At 36.8% G+C, this 19,701-nt stretch overlaps 1 protein-coding gene across 2 annotated transcripts in view; it reads left to right on the top strand.

The window, feature by feature from the left end:
* The window catches only part of COL28A1 (collagen type XXVIII alpha 1 chain), a 117,336-nt gene that overhangs the window by 34,611 nt on the left and 63,024 nt on the right, over nt 1–19,701 (top strand). For both annotated transcript variants that reach the window (XM_070729152.1, XM_070729153.1), the window contains exons 9-11: nt 355–399; nt 6,834–6,878; nt 12,616–12,669. In XM_070729152.1, coding sequence (XP_070585253.1) covers nt 355–399; nt 6,834–6,878; nt 12,616–12,669 — 144 coding nt within the window. The remainder of the gene's footprint in view (nt 1–354; nt 400–6,833; nt 6,879–12,615; nt 12,670–19,701) is intronic.

Below are 19,701 nucleotides of genomic sequence, written 5' to 3'. Positions count from 1 at the left end.
CAGGGAGGGATGTATTTAGCCATGTTTCGCAGACAGAAATAATGTCAAAGGTGTCAGTGTTTAGTAGTAGTAGGAATTCAGGCATTTTGTTAACTATGCTTCCCGCATTGATTTATTTGCATTTGGGATTAGTATTGATTGTATTGAGGAAGTAAGGGGCACACTTACCTAGTCTTGGTTGGTGGTGTGTGGGATGTATATAGTGTGTGTGTGTGTGTGTGTGTGTGTGTGTATTCTCTACATATTACAGTTTCATGTAATGATTAAATTGAATGATTTATATCTGTCTTTTATATATAATATCATGATTAGTTTCATGACAAATGGAATTGAAATAGACAATATTTTTTTCAGGGTGACAGAGGAGAATGTGGAACACCAGGGTTAAAAGGAGACAGAGTAAGTTAAAGATATTATTTGATAATTTCTTCTATTTAAATTTTTTACTACATGGAGATATAAAAGTGGGGATTTCTTTGTAATGAAAAAGGCAATATCAATAGTTCTTAAAGAATCCTGTTTGATTAAAAATGTGCAAAGCCCAACCTATTAAACCAAGAGAAACACATCTTTTAATCAAAAGATCAGTTTTAAAATAAAAAAGTTGTGATGACCAGGGCTTTGACTAGATAGATAGATAGACAGACAGACAGACAGACAGACAGACAGACAGACAGACAGACAAATAGATAGGTAGATAAAGAGATAGAGAGTGGGGAGAGAGGGGAGAGAGAGAGAGAGAGATTCCCTCCTACTCTCTGGAAATTACAGCACTGTGCTTAATGGTATGTGTCCTCTAAAAAGAAAAGGATAGAGCACCTACTTATTTTATTTTTATTTATTGGAGCTTTTATGCTTCTCCTGTCTTAATGACTTTTTTTCCAAATCCCTCCTCTGTTTCCCCCAGATGATATGCACTGATGTGTTATAGCAGAGGGCAATCTGATTTTGCAATAACTAAGCAGGCTTCGATGAGAGACTTCCAAGGAATTTTGGTGCTATAAATTAGAACAGGAACTTCTAAAAAATAGAAAACAAAACAACAAAATATTGGCTGTTTTCACCTAATTGCTAAATTAGTGTGAACAACACGTTATTTTTAAAGTTTTGGTGTATTGTTGATCACATTATAAATATACAAAATACAATATCAGCAATAGGAAAAAGTATATGTAGCTCAGGTTTGAACTGTAGTACACTCTGCGCTTGGTGTAAACCACTCAAGGTTGAATCTGGAGTCCTTGGTGCATTCTGCGCTTGGTGCTCTAAATGCCTTGTATGGTATTGAAATGTCTGCAACCATATTAGAAAAGCACCAAGGATTCCACAGTCCTACAGTGTATTTAACATGTACTCCCAGAACAATAATTGTGTGTCTAGTTCAAAAAAAAGGATAATCTGCAGCTCCTCCGAAAATATGAATTCTAATATAAATCTCATGTTGGTGTATATAAGATGACAAATGCAGCTTCTCAAGCCACTGTCAGTACTTTAATATCCTTTTTGGACATTGTCTTCTGCCAATAACTGGCAACATGATTCCTTGGTAAGAGGCTGCCATTAAACATGCACCTAATCTCTCCTAATAACCATTACTTCCTGCCTGAGAAGGGGCTTGAACTAGAAGATCGCCAAGGTCCCATCCAACTCTGTTATTCTATTCTATTGTTTTTAAATATGTAGCCAAAATGTTTGTGTTAAAAATGTTTAATTTGGTAAACAGGAATCAATATGATCCATAAAGTTTTTAGCATATTATTATCACATTGTCCATTCACAACTGAGAACATCAATTCTGAATCTATAGCAGAGGATAAAGTGAAATATGTGCAATATGTGTCTCTCTATGTGACCCCTTAAAGACAAAATCCAAATTACAGAGCAGCTAGTGGAAAAAGAGAAACCATATGTTCCTATTGTGGATATGTAAGGAAACAGCTTTGTCTGGGGCATTCATATTTTTGTCAGGGCAAAGAATAAAATGGCATGGAACATCTGTAAAGGATTAAAAAACTATAATGGATTAGGCATTCAAAGAAATTTCTGAGTCATCCAGAGTTCTCATCACCCACAAGATTCCCACTTGCAAGAAAAAAGATAAAGAGGGTTTGCCAAAAGGACTTTTTTTCCCCACACAAGAGAAAGACAGAAATTATACTAGGGGGAAATAACCAGACGTGGAGCAGGAACATTGAGGAAAATATTAAGGGAACAGTTCCCATTTACAGTCTGGACAGATCGTCATTACAATATAATGGCTGTACTGTTATATGCCCTTTCTTTGTATTTAGATAATTCATTACTGATGTTTCCCATTGTCCCTAATTTTGGGCTTCTCCAAAGAACACTTGGAATCCCAGCTTTCATAATAGCTTAACAGATGACTGCTGCGTGGCTGAGTACAGAATCTGACATGGACTATTTCCATGTCAACAAAACACAACAGAACATGTTGTGTATTGTCAAATTAAAGGAGCTACTTATACTTGTCAGATAAAGAAAGAAATTTGTATTCATTTACAGGACCCAAGCAAACCATCCTAATGAATTTCACACTCTCTTCTCTCTCTCTCTTTTCCATATTAAATACTCTCCCCCTGGCTTAATTCACTTTTTATTTGAATTCTTGCAATTTAATCTTATACAGCGTGTAAAAAAAAATGTTGGTGTTGAAAGGATGTTACAGATGGCAACCTAGAATGAAAGCTAGTGTTTGTTTGTTTTTTTTAAAAAAAATACAAATCTAAAATGTAACTAACCTGAAATTTTACATAACTTCTACAGCTTGAAATATTTAATTGGTGTTTTGAATTTCAGGAAACTAATGTATTGTTAGACATTGTATGATTCTGTGATTGTGCAAAATCACATAATGGTGGTGGCAAAAGAAGTTGTTAACGTTTTAACATACAGGTAGTCAACTACCCACGGCAATTGGGACTGGAATTTCTATTGCTTAGTAATGTGGTTGTAAAGCTTAATGTAAAATGCCTGCATTGCTTAGCAATAGGAATTCCGGTGGCCATCATACATCCAAGATCCTGTGGGTCATTAAGCAAGAGTCTCATGAGACTGCAACATGAAAAGAGGAGTTTCAGGCCAGTTGGCCAGTTGGCGAGAGCTGCAGAAAACATTTATGGGAGCATAAGCAGGCTGTATAGTAAGGTGACCAGACGTCCTGCTTTTGGTGGGACAGTCCCACTTTTTTTGCAATTTGTCCCGTTTCCCGCGGTATTTTTAAAAAATCCTGATTTTTTTAAAATGCCAGTCAGCGGCTTGAATGCCTTGGAGCTGGAAGGACCGTCTCTTTATTCTTTGATGCCGGGCAATGACCTCCAACAGGCAGCTCAGCTTCCACACTGCCCGAAAGAAGGACTTCCCCATAGACTGATTTCGGGCAGCGCGGAAGCTGAGCTTCCTTCCTCGCAGCTTCTAAGTTTTTCCCCCAGCAGATTCTACTTGCAAAATTGAAATTGAAAAGCAAAATAGCTTGAGGAGGGTGAGGGACGTACCAAAGTGGGGAGGGGGTTGCTTTGTACATGCCCAACAGCCAGAGAGAGAGTTTTGCTTTACCTCTCTGGTAAAGCAAAACAGGCAAGCTATTTTGATCTCTTCCCTTGTCTATAGGAGTTTGGTGTACAAAAAATTGGGGTGAGGGGAAACACAGAAAACATTTAATTTTCAGAAAAAGCTACGAAGAGGTGGGAGGTGAGAAAGAAGGCTTAAAACAATCTTGTTGACAAGTGTTCCTTAATCAATTTCATTTTCTGAATCTGAAATAATGGTACAGTGCTATCAGTAATTTCAACTACTTCTGAGCCTGTATTTGTTTTCCACTTATTATTTTCATGGAAATGAAAATATAATGAAAATAATATTTTATGTTATATAATGTATTTCTGCATTTGGTATTCCGTCATTCTTAATTCCAAGTAGTTCTTTCACAGTTTTTATGTATCTTTATAGAATAAAAATGGGAAAATATTTCATTTTTAAAAAACAAAATAAAATTCCTTCTTCACAGTGCTTTGAAAAAAGAAAAACAACATATTATCTATGTTTGTTTCATTACACACAAACACAGAAAGACCTATACACACACTTTTATTTTACAGCTAAACAAATAAGTTACTGTTTAGATTTATCTTTCCCACATTGAAAAAATAAGGAGTGGCATACTAATTTCTTAAGAAAAGGAGGCACAATATGAGGTAAGGGCACACAATATGAGGTTAGTTGGGGAAAAGATTAGAAATAATGTGAGAAAATATTATTTTACTGAAAGAGTAGTAGATGCTTGGGAAAAACTTTCAGCAGACATGGTTGGTAAATCCACAGTAACTGAATTTAAACATGCCTGGGATAAACATATATCCATCCTAAGATAAAATACAGGAAATAGTATAAAGGCAGACTAGATGGACCATGCTGTCAATCTTCTATGTTTCCATGTATTTAAGATAACTTATGACTTTGGAAAACTTGCTGCCAGGCAGCTAAGTCATCAAAATTATAGAAATAATAGACCTATTTTCAGACCTTTCTTATTCATTCATTCATTCATTCATTCATTCATTCATTCATTCATTCGATTTTTATGCCGCCCTTCTCCTTAGACTCAGGGCGGCTTACAACATGTTAGCAATAGCACTTTTTAACAGAGCCAGCATATTGCCCCCACAATCTGGGTCCTCATTTTACCCACCTCGGAAGGATGGAAGGCTGAGTCTACCAGTCTACATAACCAAGCGTGGGTTAGAAAGAGCTATGGTCTTTCACTTGTCGTTTTCTTATTTTAGCCACAGGATGCTTTTTTGGGGGGTCACAAATCCTTCAAAGCAAGTTGTGAAATTCGTGAAAGAGGCAGTGCTGCCAACTCCTCCTTTTTAATCTAGTTATGCTGGGCAGAAATGGGTTCCTTCCTGTTCTGACTAGTTCTATAGAACCGATAGTAAACTGGCAGCCTGGATCGCGGGAACCAGCAGTGACCTATGCCTGCCACGTTCCCTCCCCAGTTCTAAAGAAGGTCATTTCTGGGAAGTGTCATAGCCAGATGCTATGAATGAGTGCCAAAGGCAGGTAAAGTGAAAAAGTTGCAGGAGAAACTTCTGAGCCACAGTGCTTATAATGCATTACTGCAGGAGTTCAATTCTGAGGGGCTCAAGGTTGACTCAACCTTCCATCCTTCCGAGGTCAGTAAAATATTGGGGGAAATATGCTGACTCTGCAAATTGCTTAGATAGGGCTTTAAAGCACTGTGAAAGTGGTATATAAGTCTAAATGCTATTTCTATTGCTATCTTTAATGTTGGCTTCCTCGCTGACTTTGCTTATTGAAGGGCAGCAGGAAAGGCCATAAATGCCAATCATATGATTTCAGGCCATTGCAACTTTTTTTGAGCTAGTTGTCAAGGGCCCGAATTATGATCCTGTGAACATGGGAGACTTCTACAGATGCAGCTTTGTAAACCAGTTACAAGTTTCCCTTGTTTAGCCTTGTCATAATTTTCAACAGTTGCTAAAAACGAGTGATAATAATCCGGGAATTATTTATAATCCTTAGTTTACCCCCTTGTGACTGACCGTTAGAATTGTTATTTATGCTTTTCAAGAAAATCTGGGAATATGAATATCATAAAGATGTAGAAAATCTACTGAAAACAATATTACTTTCTCAGGAACCCAAAGGACATGGATGTTATGTTGCTGAATACAGGGGATCCAGGGGTGGTAGGTCAAAAACTTAGGTTAGAAGCTATGATCCTATGATTGATAGCCTACTTATTTTTTTACTGATGTTGCATGTCAGATGCATGTAAAACAGAACATGGTACAATTTGCATGATTATACCTACCATCATTATGGTCCCTATGGAGATTATGATCCCGCTATATAGAGCGCTGGTGAGACCACATTTGGAATACTGTCTTCAGTTCTGGAGACCTCACCTACAAAAAGATATTGACAAAATTGAACGGGTCCAAAGACGGGCTACAAGAATGGTGGAAGGTCTTAAGCATAAAACGTATCAGGAAAGACTTAATGAACTCAATCTGTATAGTCTGGAGGACAGAAGGAAAAGGGGGGTCATGATCGAAACATTTAAATATGTTAAAGGGTTGAATAAAGTTCAGGAGGGAAGTGTTTTTAATAGGAAAGCAGGGCTTTTCCAATGCCTCTATTACAGAGACATTGGTAGTAGCATCAACTCATCATCGTGAACACAAGAACAAGTGAACACAAGAACACAAGAACAAGGGAACACAATATGAAGTTAGTTGGGGGAAAGATCAAAAGCAACATGAGAAAATATTATTTTACTGAAAGAGTAGTAGATCCTTGGAACAAACTTCCAGCAGACGTGGTAGATAAATCCACAGCAACTGAATTTAAACATGCCTGGGATAAACATATATCCATCCTAAGATAAAATACAGGAAATAGTATAAGGGCAGACTAGATGGACCATGAGGTCTTTTTCTGCCGTCAGACTTCTATGTCTCTATGTTTCTATCATGACTTTTTGACTGCAAATGCTACTTATTTAGCATGAAAGGGTAGCAATTGGAGACCATGCCAAAAGTAGAACCGTTTCCCGCATCTAGAAATGTTCCATCACAACTATTAGGGGGTTCAGTTAAAAAAGAGAATGAAACACATTTATCTGCTTTTCTTTCTTAAAGCCATTGTTTGAGCATGGGATTCATACCAATTAACTAATTCATACTTTTATGAAGAGATAATGCACTGTAGCAGAGATAATTATTTAAGAAGCATTGTTTAAACCAGAACTTACTAATAACACTTACATATTTATTATTTTATTTGAACAGGGTCTAGATGGCCCTTCTGGCCCGAAAGGACCCAGAGGCCCTCAGGTAAGTTTCTTAAATTCTACCAACCATTTCATTATCATTTGCAATATGTAAATATTTTGTCCTAATTCTCAGAGCTAAACTGCACATCATACTGAATACGCACCTATCTTTTGTTTTCTTTAAGTAAGTAATGGTTAAGGGGTAATTTGGGCTTGAGCAAAATACATTAGAACAATAGTCGTGAATTGGCGGTCCATGGACTGTTGACGGTCTGCGAAAAACTTTTGGTGGTCCGCAGAAAAATTATTTGCATTTTTTATATTGCACTAAATCAGGGATCCTCAAACTACAGCCCCTAGGCTGGATATAGAATAGAATAGAATATAATTTTTATTGGCCAAGTGTGATTGGATACACAAGGAATTTGTCTTGGTGCATATGCTCTCAGCGTACATAAAATAAAATATACATTTGTCAAGAATCATGTGGTACGACACTCAATGATTGTCATAGGGGTCAAATAAGCAATGCAGAAGCAATATTAATAAAAATCTTAGGATATAAGCAACAAGTTACAGTCATACAGTCAACATGGGAGGAAGTGGATGAATGGACAATGAATGCTTGTGCTGCTTCAGAGAGTCTCTCCCTTTGGGGTCTTTTTGTGTGGGTCAGATGCAATGGGACAGAAATTCTGACTTGGGCTCTGCTTTAACCTCCTGATGCAGGGCTTTGGGCGAAGGCTGGAGGTAAGCACCACTAGTAGGAAAGAGATGAAAGGCCTCATTTCAGTGGGACTGCATCATGGCCTGGAACTGGCTGACCATCTCAGCCTGCTGAGCCTCCAAGTGCTGGCACCTGGCATTGCACTTCCACAGGTCTTCCCTCTGCTTGGAAAGCCTATGCTCGTAGTCCTCAGTGAGGTGCTTCTGCTGAGCCTCCTTCTCAGTCAGATCCAATTTGAACTGAGACCGCTGTTTTGCCAGCTCTTTCTTGTGGTGACTGCTTAGCTCCAACAACTGCTTCCTGTAGAAGGCCTTTGCCTGGGGAAGAGGCAAGGAGTGACTGGGGGAGGGAGAAGTAGAAGCCTGCAAGGCACTCTTCAATGTGAGTGACATCAAGTTGGCCATGACCACCCAGTCACATGATCCACACCCACCCAGACCGTCATTAGGCAGATCATATTAAGGGTTCATGAAATTTAAAATTATGAATTTAGTGGTCTCTGAGGTCCATTAGAAGGAAGATTTATTCTTTCTTCTTATTACCATATTTTTTGGAGTATAAGATGCACCAGAATATAAGATGCACCTTAGTTTTGGGGGAGGAATATAGGGAAAATAATCTGCTTACCAAGTATTCATCTGGCTAATGTCCTTAGTCTGGTCAGCTTCAGAACACTATTTTATCCCCTGGTTAAGGCTTAATTTTTTTTTTTATTCTGAGAGAGTAACAATGAAAGAGCTTGCAAGCCAGTAAGAGATGGGAACATCATTAGCACCTGGAAAGAAACAGTCTGCCAATATTTAGGGCTTGGAAAACATTTTTCTTTGCAGAGAGTAACAATGAAAGAGCTTGGGAACATTAATAGCACCTGGTTAGGACTGGAAAGAAACATTTGGAGCAAATAGAGAATGAAAAAAACAAACAAAGATAGGCTTTGGAAAACATTCTTCACAAAGAGCCTGCAAGCCGGTAAGTGCTGGGAACATCGTTAGCACCTGGTTAGGGCTGGAAAGAAACTTACTCAGAGCAAATTAGAGCAATGAAAAAACCTGCAAAGACTTAGGGCTTTGAAAACATTCTTCACAGAGAGAAACAATGCAAGAGCTTGCAAGGTAAGAGCTGGGAAGATCGTTAGCACTTAATTAGTGCTGGGGGGGGGAAGCTACATTCAGAGTATTTTACACACCCAAATTATCAGCCTCTTTTAGGGAGGAAAAGGTGCATCTCATACACTGAAAAATACAGTAACTGTGGTTTACAGGGGTTCACAACGGAAATTCAACTCTCGCGGGCAGTCTCGGAACGCATCCCCCACGAAAATTGAGGGAACACTGTATTTGTATGACAAATAAAATAAAAAAATAAATAAAATAAAATAAAATAAAATAATAAAATAAAATAAAATAAAAAGCCCCATATCATAAAGATGGGAAAATATATGACCATGAGTGACAAGGAGCAGAGCTTCCTGATCCAGGAATGGGCACAATTAGTGCACCACCCAGAGATGTGCAAAGCAGGGATGGATTCTATTTTTCTTCACTGCTAGTTTGGCCCTTCATGTGCTGCATGGGCATGCACGCATTCACAGTGCTAAATAACTGCTTCTGTATATGCACAGAAGCAAAAAACAGCTTCTGCATGTGCGCAAAAGCAAAAAACCCAAGATGGTGGCACTAGAGGCACCGCCAAGAGAGCCAGTTTGGGGGCATGGTAGTCCTAGGTTCCAGCGACCCAAGTTAATACAGGTTCCATAGAATCGGTCCAAACTGGGAGGAAAAACTTTTTCACCTCTGTGAAAAAGTTACCGGGGTTACTACCTATTTTTCCAGCATTTCAGATTAAATTACATATTACATATTAAATATTAATATTACATATTACAGCATTATAGCAACATTACACCATTACATATTATATTAACTATTACATCATTTGGCAGAAAAATACTATAAACCTGTGCTCTTTAGGTACTGTAATAAAGAATACCTCAAACTGACCAAAAAAAAAAGATTCTGGTTTTTCAGGTCAGTTTAAATATTAAAAAGCAGCAAACCTTTTGAAGGGTGAATATGAAACAATATTTTTAAAAATAATTCTCTTTATTAAATGTTAAAATACCAATTCCTCCAAAAGGGAGAAAAAAATACAAAAACAAAACAAAACTAGGCAAAACTATACTACTCTACTCTACTCTACTCTACTCTACTCTACTCTACTCTACTCTACTCTATTAAACCAAACAAAACCAAACCAAACCAAACAGAAATATAAATAAATCCCCCCCCCCCACTGAATACCAGTGAGGACTCAGATTGTGGGGGCAATATGCTGGCTCTGTTAAAAAGTGCTATTGCTAACATGTTGTAAGCTGCCCTGACTCTAAGGAGAAGGGCAGCATAAAAATCAATCAATCAATCAATCAATCAATCAATCAAACAAACAAACAAACAAACAAACAAACAAACAAACAAACAAACACTTGGAAATATATTTCAGAGATAACAACTCCTCTTCCCTTGTAAAGTAGGCACACAATTTATACATTTGTACAATAGTGCTTAGCCAATCGCTTTACCTGATGTCAATCCCTCTATGGGAACCTACAGGTAAAAGTGTAATATTTTTACAAAACACATATAGAAATTATTTGAAACATGTCCTTTATTCCCTAGAGCTTTATATAATCTTAAAATTGTTTTAAAAATGAAACTTTTAAAAATTCATGTTTGGCTTGAGTTTCATAGAGGTATCTGGCTCATGTTCCCATATACTTGAATGCTGGGTGCATTCCAGTGTCATAGCATAAGACTTTTTTTGTTCTAGAAACTCAAATAACTGAGAGCAGTGTAATGCTGCCTTCCTAAATATGCATAGATTTTTGTCTCAGTTTTTATTTTTAATAACTATCAATCTCTAACTTGTCATTTATTCATATTTAGTATTCTGTTCTACAGTCCTTAGCTTGAAGTAATACTGTGAGAACATTTTTGTCTTCTCAGTGGAATTGCTAGCTTCTCTCCTTGCCAATTCTTTAGCCTTTCGTACAAAAAAATATCTAGCATTTCTCCATATTTATTCTTCCCTATTTAAGATAGATTCCCATGGGTAGAGAATTGTATTGCTGCTGAATATCTCTTATTGATTTGGATTTTATTTTTCGGATGTTTTGGACTTCAAAACTCTCCAGTTCAACCAACTATATCAGATGGAACAACACTGGAAAAACTTATGAATCGAAGACATTTTTTTTAAGATTAAATCATTCTAGCAATCTTAACCATGGCCTCTAAACTCATGCTTTTGTTGCTTTGAAATACCAAACAGGATGGTCTTTTTTGTGGAATTTAAATATAAAAGCCTGATATTTTAAAATAAAATTCCAAATCATATTTCATATTATTATCTGAAAATTGTGCAATTGTAATTCTGAAATTTTGTTGCTACATATTTGTGATATGACCAAATAATCGTGTAACCAATGGATTCTATTTCTTGGTCTTTTTCAGTGTTTTTCAAATTTGGCAATTTTAACGTATATGGACTTTAACTCCCAGCAAGGACAACTTCACACGTCTTAAAGTTGCCAAGTTTGAAACTCACTAGTCTAATTATTCCAGAAAAACAGTGAAATGGCATGGGTTGAGTTATAGGGTGGGTGTTGCATGTTACCAATTTCTATGTGTGAGTAATAAATTTTATTCCACTGCTGCTCAGATTGTTTTGAAGGAACTGTAACTGCTAGGGCAACACATTTGTAAGGATTTGTTCATAAATAATAATTATATGTATGCCTGCATATGTTGTTTCTCACTGCAATGCAGCAGGGTAGAAATTGCTTTCTAGATCTAATAATTTTTTCCATCATTACTGTTGGAGGGAAAGGCCCCTTATGATCATTTACTATATTTTTCACAGGCCTATTTATTAATTTTGCTTCCCAACTATGGCATTTATTTTTTAGTAAATTGGTTTTCATCAGTTTCTCAAATTTGACAGCCTTAAAAGATGGATTTCATGCATCCTTCTGGACAATTCTGAGAGTTAAAATTCACACATCATAAAATTTTAATGTTTGAAAATTGTTGCCTTATATACAGCATTTATTATCTCTCTAGTTAAACAAGAAATTAAATATATTTTAGCCAGGTCTTTAAATTAAAATAAATAAATAAATTTTAGTATTTTCAAATTTTCAAATGACTTTACATTTTTATATGTTGTTTCCTAATATTACACAATTATTGGGCACAACTTTTAATATTTGTGCACTTACATATAAAGGTTTGAGCATTCTCAATGAAAAATAGTATATGTACTCAATATATAGTTAATAAAAGAGAAAGATGGTTTCACACTGATAAAATAAATACCTTTTAAAAGCATTTTTTATACATGTCAGCAAAAGTCACTTCCTTTTTTTCACTCTTTCATAAACTGGATCTTTAAGCTTAATAAAAGTCCACCAGAATGTGATTGTAAGGTGTAATTTAACGAGTAACTAAATATGAAATGGAAAACAGATGCTGAAAATATATCATTATTTCATAGAAATACTTCCCGTGCAATAGCTGGCTTTCAGTACTATTTTTAGTACCAAATGTTTCCTCTATATCATATGATTTATATGACTTTAACCACTTCAAAAATAATAGAATTTAAGCTTTATTTCAAAAAGCTTAATTATGGGGTTATACAGTATGTCACACTTATATTGCATAAGTTTGTGATTAATTCTTGTATGCTTCCCAGAATCACTATGTAAAGGGACAGTTAATATAAATCATATAAATAAATAAATATAATTCATACAACACAAATAGAACAATGAGACAAAATCTATTTTTAGTAGCATGATTTCAGATCATTCTGCACTTTTTTGAACTTCTAGATTTCATGTTTGTTTGCAGGATGCCTTTACTGCTGTTACTGAGACGATGTAATTAATTCCATCTAGGATATCTAAGAAAAATACAGCTCCAGATGAGCAGAGCATGATTTACAAATGTAATCATAAATATATGTCCACTGGTAGAAAATTTAATCCCCCCTCACTTTTTTTCCACTAAAGGGTATTGGTGGCCCACCAGGTGATTCTGGCTCAAAAGGCATTCAAGGAAACAAGGTAAGAGACATACAGTACATCATTTTACAAATACATGTTAGTCAACCAGTCATGTCCTAGTCAGGTTCATAATTTATTTTTCAGTGTTTTGTATTTGATTATTAAATCGCTGTGCTTGGAATGAATGCAGCTTCTATTGCAGCATGTGTGGGTGTTCCTGACGTGAAATATCTTGGCTTTATTCCTGAGGCAACCAGAACATTTGAGGACACAGAGAAATGTATTTTTTTTAAAAAATAGAATACATTTGTGACCGTAAAGATTTTGGAATCTTGGTTTCATAAGAGGACAAATGCAGCCACAAAGCATTCTTTCGAGTAGTTCAAGGCCATCCTATGCCCACCCACCTGGGTGGAAGCGGAGGGAGGACTTGCCATGCTGGCACAATCTGAGTGAGCAATGGGACAAGTTTATGGCTGGGGGGTGGGGGTCAAGGGATGTGAACTTTCAACTGGGTGGGAAACTCAGATTCAGATTTCCCAGTGTAGGTTCCAGGATGGCTCCGGCAATAAATTTGAGAAGTAGATTAGATTAGATTTATTGGATTTATATGCCGCCCCTCTCCGCAGACTCGGGGTGGCTCACAACAATGGTAAAAAACAGTACATAGTAACAAATCTAATATTTAGCAATCTAAATTATAGTTTTATGTTAAAAAGTCCAAAAGAAAGAAATCCCAATATATAAAAAAACAAGCACACAATTGAATCATACACAAAAACTACATGGGCAAGGGGGAGATGTTTCAATTCCCCCATGCCTGATGGCAGAGGTGGGTTTTAAGGAGCTTACGAAAGGCAAGGAGGGTGGGGGCAATCCTAATCTCTGTGGGGAGCTGGTTCCAGAGGGTCGGAGCCACCACAGAGAAGGCTCTTCCCCTGGGTCCTGCCAGACAACATTGTTTAGTCAACAGGACCCAGAAAAGGCCAACTCTGTGGAACCTAACCGGTCGCTGGGATTCGTGCGGCAGAAGGCGGTCTCGCAGATATCCTGGTCCGATGCCATGTAGGGCTTTATAGGTCATAACCAACACTTTGAATTGTGACCGGAAACTGATCGGCAACCAATGCAGACTGCGGAGTGTTGGAGTAACATGGGCATACTTAGAGAAGCCCATGATTGGTCTCGCAGCTGCATTCTCCACGATCTAAAGTTTCCAAACATTCTTCAAAGGTAGCCCCATGTAGAGAGCATTACAGTAGTCGAGCCTCGAGGTGATGAGGGCATGAGTGACTGTGAGCAGTGACTCGCGATCCAAATAGGGCTGCAACTGGTGCACCAGGCGAACCTGGGCAAACGCCCCCCTCGTCACAGCTGAAAGATGATTCTCTAATGTGAGCTGTGGATTGAGGAGGGCGCCCAAGTTGCGGACCCTCTCTGAGGGGGTCAATACTTCCACCCCCAGGGTAATGGATGGACAGATGGAGTTGTCCTTGGGAGGCAAAACTCACAGCCACTCCGTCTTATCCTGGTTGAGTTTGAGTCTATGGACACCCATCCAGGCCCCAACAGCCTCCAGGCACCGGCACATCACTTCCACTGCTTCATTGACTGGACATGTAATATGACTTGAGCTCTGATTTAATTTGGGTGCTACCTGGAACCTTGATAATTAACCTAAATCTGAGGGTGGTTTTACTCAGGGTGGTTTTTTAAAGCTTGAGGAACAAGATGATATTGCTGATGCGTACTGGATAATTAAAAAATAATGATTACTAAAAAAAGTCAGTATGAGTTTTGTTGATTATATAAATTCCTTTGATTGTAGAAGCTCTGTCAAGCTGTGGAATGTCCTTAGGAAAATGAGAATCCCAAAATATCTCATTGTACTCATACAAAGTCTATGCATAGGTTATGAAACCACAATCTGTACAGAGCTCTAAATTGTCAAAAGGGTAAAAAAAAAAAGTTGTATGTTGTTTCTATATTTATTCAACTTATATGCTTTAACATATATTAAAGGATCCCGAATTGGAAGAGGGTGAGAATAGGTTTAAAACTGTTGGAAGAAACTTTAATTATTATGCTGTGGTGCAAATGTGAATAATAAATTCTACTAATATAAATCAAGGAGCACTGCAAAAAATTAGATAATTAAAATTAAATATAAAAAAACCAGTGACAATAAGTTCAGTAACTATGTAAAAATGCATAGTGAAAGCACTGATGTGGTGCATTTAGCAGTCAAAAATAAGTGAAATTCAATAGCAATGAACGCATTGAAGTATATGTCTATACTTACAAAGATTACTATTTGTTCAAGGGCTTTCCCTGTAGTTTCTATGGATAAGAAAATTGGCTTATGAAGAAGCAGGCTAGAAAGACTATTCATACAGTTATCTTCTAATACCCAAGAAGACTCCAAAGAATCTAATGAATAGCCAAAAAACCCTAATAAATAGAACACTTGAGACCATTTCCGTTCTGTAGCACAATATTATTAAGATGTGGAAAAATTGTCATCTTTGAAAATAATAATTCTTTTTTGAAATACAGTGTTCCCTCGATTTTCACGGGTTCAAACTTCGCGGAAAGTCTATACCACGGTTTTTCAAAAATATTAATTAAAAATACTTTGAGGTTTTTCCCTATACTACATTTTTTCCCGCCCGATGACATCATATGTCATCGCCAAACTTTCGTCCACCTTTAATAAATATTTTTTTAATAAACGTTAATAAATAAACATGGTGAGTAATAATCTAAATGGTTGCTAAGGGAATGGGAAATTGTAATTTAGGGGTTTAAAGTGTTAAGGGAAGGCTTGTGATACTGTTCATAGCCAAAAATAGTGTATTTACTTCCGCATCTCTACTTCGCGGAAATTCGACTTTCGCGGGCAGTCTCGGAACACATCCCCCGCGAAAATTGAGGGAGCACTGTATTAGATTTAGAAAAGTGGTAATGTTAAATTTAAGGTACATTGTTTGAATAGTAGGGAGACTTTATTAAGAAAAACCTTAACAGCTATGGTGGCGCAGTGGCTAAAATGCAGCATTGTAGGCAAACTCTGTCCACTTCCAGGAGTTTGATCTTGACCAGTTCAAGATTGATTCAATCTTCCATTCTTCCAAGGTTGGTAAAATGAGGACCCAAATTGCTGGAGATAATATGCTGTAAATGACTTAAAAAGAGCTATAAAGCACTGTGAAACAGTGTATAAGTCTAAGCGCTATTGCTATTAGTTACCCTGTTCAGTAGGTAGCAAATGAACCTTCTAGCATGGCAAATAAATTTATTTCTCGTGGGAATATCAAATGATGCCTAATTGATCCTTATGCTTAGTAAAGATTTTGCAAAGCTTTATATTTAAATAACTCCACTGATTACTTTCTAAATTTGAAAATATATCAAGCTACAAAAGCCATCTCTCTTAACTAGTTGCATTTTGGTAGCCTTTACACTTCTCATATCTTAATCCCTTACATAGGAAGAAATTATAAAGTCAAGTGAATAATTGTTTACAGTTAATAAGTACCATTTTCATGTGAGTACTATGGCTGACAGATACGTAGCAATCTCTCCAATTTTTGTAATCTTTATAGAAAGAACGTTCAACTATTCTTTTTAACTTTCCAGACACTTATGAATGAATTCTAAGTCTAGTAGTTATTTATATGATAAATACTCTTTCCAAGTATATAAATAGTAAGTATGTTCTCAAGATAATGCCAGTGAGTGGAACAAGTCAGTTGCTATGGAAGGGTTGTTTCTAAGAGGACAATTAATTATTGGAGAGTTGCAGAAGGAGATCTAGATGGTTTTTCAAATGAAGAACCAATATGTTACACATTGCCTTGTGTTCAGATCTTCTGTTGACACATTCTAGTGCAAGATAGAAATAGCTATTTTATTATACGTAGATTATTAAAAAGCTAATCAGTCACAAAATAAATAGATAGCTTCTGATATTCTCCCTGAATTACAGTCAGGAAAATTGATAATTTGTGAAGCAAAACATTATGCCCAATTCAGATCTTTTTTTCCCGGTACTATCTTGCATAATTGTCAAGCTTCAGCATTATTAACATACTTGCGATGTGCACTTTCTTTCTCAAACTTTGATAATTGCAGATGCCGCAAAGTCCTTGTGGGGAATAGGGTCTTCAGAGGGACTTAGGGCAACCCAGACGCGTGGGGTCACTCACAAATTCAAATCCTAGAAAGAAAAGTTGGACACATTTCTCTCCGGGTGAAATGACACAGTTTTGCACTTCCTTTTATTGGGGGAAATATGCAAATTGGGTAAGGTTATACGTATATGTCAAGTGGTATACAAACATCCAATAACATGACTCTAAGATATGACACAACTTCCGAGTCCTTCCTATCTACATATGGCACGTAACTAGCTTCTATTGAACAAATGTCTCTTATGGCCAATTTCCTGGGACCTTTGTTGTGAATATGGTTATCTCTTGTTTACCACAAAGCAAGGTCTTTTATTGCTGCTTTCGTCCAGTGTGCCCCAGGAAATGTAAACATGCATCCTTTTATCACAGTTCTCATCCTGCTGGCACATTCTTGTTATTCAAGGGGGGCTGCCATGAACCGCTTTATGGCCAGTCACTTCCAAGCAGATCTCACCAGAAATGCAGACTCACTTTGTGTCCTACGTGCAGTCCTGTTCCTGGCTAATGGAATAAAAGTGTATAAGACATTTATGTTAGAAGTCCAGATATTAAATCTTATCCTAACATGATATGGCAGCCACAGATACTTGCATTGTTTTTGAAGCTTTTTAAAATTTATGTTATTGATTGTTTGGTTTGGTTTTTAATAATAACTTGAATATATTTTAAAAAGTCTTTTGCATGAAATACTCTGATTTTTTAGAAATAGTTACGTGAAAGAATAGCCACTTTGCAGGGGGGGAAAATCAAATTCTGTGTTAACTGAGAGATTTCAAGAATACATCCATTCAAATGACTTATTTTTAACATCCTATGAATTGGTCACTGAAAAAAATCTACACATATATTGTACATAATTAAATGTCTGCTTATCTTTACTTTATAATTCCCCTGCTTAGAAATTATGATTCTATTATTTAGATCAATCAAATGTCAATTTCAAATTTTAAAAAGCCTATGTTGCTAAAGTGTTTTGCTCTCCCTTTTATCTAAGCATTGCTATGTTACCTAAATAGCCACTAAACCTTGCAGAGGAGATGGCCATTGAACCTTGCACAGCAGCAATTATAGTAAGGAGAAACTAGTCAGTGTTTGAGGGTATGGGGATCAAGACTGGCAAATAAACATTTGTACGCAGTCAGTGATATAAACTCAAAACTACATTCTGAGTTAGAAGTACAGTGGTACCTCATCTTACGAACGCCTCTTCTAACGAACTTTTTGAGATACGAACCTGGTGTTTAAGATTTTTTTGCCTCTTCTTCCGAACTATTTTCACCTTACGAACCCAAGCAGCTGCTGCTGGGATGAAGGGGTTTCTTTCCCCCCCCTTTTTTGAAGAAAGGAAAGGGAGGGGCGGCTTGGAGGGGGAAAGAGTTTGCATTTAAAAAAGTAGGAGAACAGCGTGCTTGCAGAGGCACTGAAAGGGTGTCTTTTGAAGAAAGAAAAGGGAGGGGCGCCCCTCTTGCCTTTCTTCCTTCCCACTCACCCTTTAGCCTAGCCTTCCTTCTTCCACCCGCCCCCTTTAGCTGCTCCTCCCTGCCCTCTGTTCGCCTCCCTTCTAAAGTTTGGGATTTTCCTGAAGGATTTGCACCCATTATTTGCTTTTACATTGATTCCTATGCGAAACATTGTTTCGTCTTACGAACTTTTCACCTTACGAACCTCCTCCTGGAACCAATTAAGTTCATATCATGCGGTACCACTGTATATTTCAAGTTTCAACAGGTGTTTACTAGAAGTATTGGAATAGAATCTTATTGCCACTATAACTGAATTCATTCACCTTGTGGCACTCTTTCATTCTATCTTTCCTAACTGTTTCCAAAGAAATCTATGATTTATAATGTAGCACTATAAATGATAACTGATTGTGTCTAGTAGCCCTATCATTGCTGAAATAAATCATTCCTTGTCTAGTCACAGAGAAATTGAATGATTTGTTTTCATATATCCCAATATATATGCATTTGCATTTGTATATTAACTGAACATCTGAAACTGATTATAAAAATATATCTATTTAACAACATTGAATGTTTTAAAATTGGACAATTTAATATTTAAAACAATAGTATACTGATATTTCTATTGCATTTAAAATTATAGGCTTCTTTGTAGGAATCCTATCAGCATAGAAACTTCACCAAGATAATTAGAAGAAAGTAGACAAATATTAGCATTGCTATTCTTGGCTTTTGTTCACTTCATGCTGATGGGGAAAATGTTTCTTTGTTGATAATTAACATCAAAGCATTAACTTTTCCCTAGTCAAGCAACCATGGGGAACAGATTTATAATAAGTTTATATTGCTTTAATAAAATACTGGTATACAGATCAAAACGGATGGAAAATATTATATTCTAGCTTGAAAGGAAGTATTTAAAGAATGCAATGCTATGCTGGAATTTAATTGATTCCACTACATGGTTTCTTGAAAGATTCTTCTGTGTGCTGGCAGAATGCGAGTACACCTGTCATGAAAAATAATGAAGTTTGCATTTGCTCTCAGTGTATATCATTGCATTGAGACCTGAGAAATGCAAATCTCATTACTAATCCTTAGATTGTAACACTAATTATATTATGCTGAAATATAGTTGCAAAAGAACCTAGTTGGTGTGGTAGTTCAGGCATCAGGGCAGAAACAAAAAGATTGTGAATTCCAGTTCTGCCGTAGACATGAATCCAGCTGCGTGATTTTGGATCAGTCCCTCTGTCTCAGCCTTAGGAGGCATACAGTAGTAAACCACTTCCAAGAATTAACAATACTTTGAAGATGTGTGTGTATGTGCATGTGTGCATAAACACACATTTCAACTTGCTTTCAGATAAGAGATCATCCAAGGGCATGGGGTGAGGTATCATCAGTACACCCAGCTGTACATCTCCACCCCA

This window comes from Erythrolamprus reginae, chromosome Z, assembly GCF_031021105.1.
Source record: "Erythrolamprus reginae isolate rEryReg1 chromosome Z, rEryReg1.hap1, whole genome shotgun sequence".
Lineage (NCBI taxonomy): Eukaryota > Metazoa > Chordata > Lepidosauria > Squamata > Dipsadidae > Erythrolamprus > Erythrolamprus reginae.
Note: the sequence above shows the minus strand (reverse complement) of the source record. Positions and strands in the feature narration are given on the sequence as shown.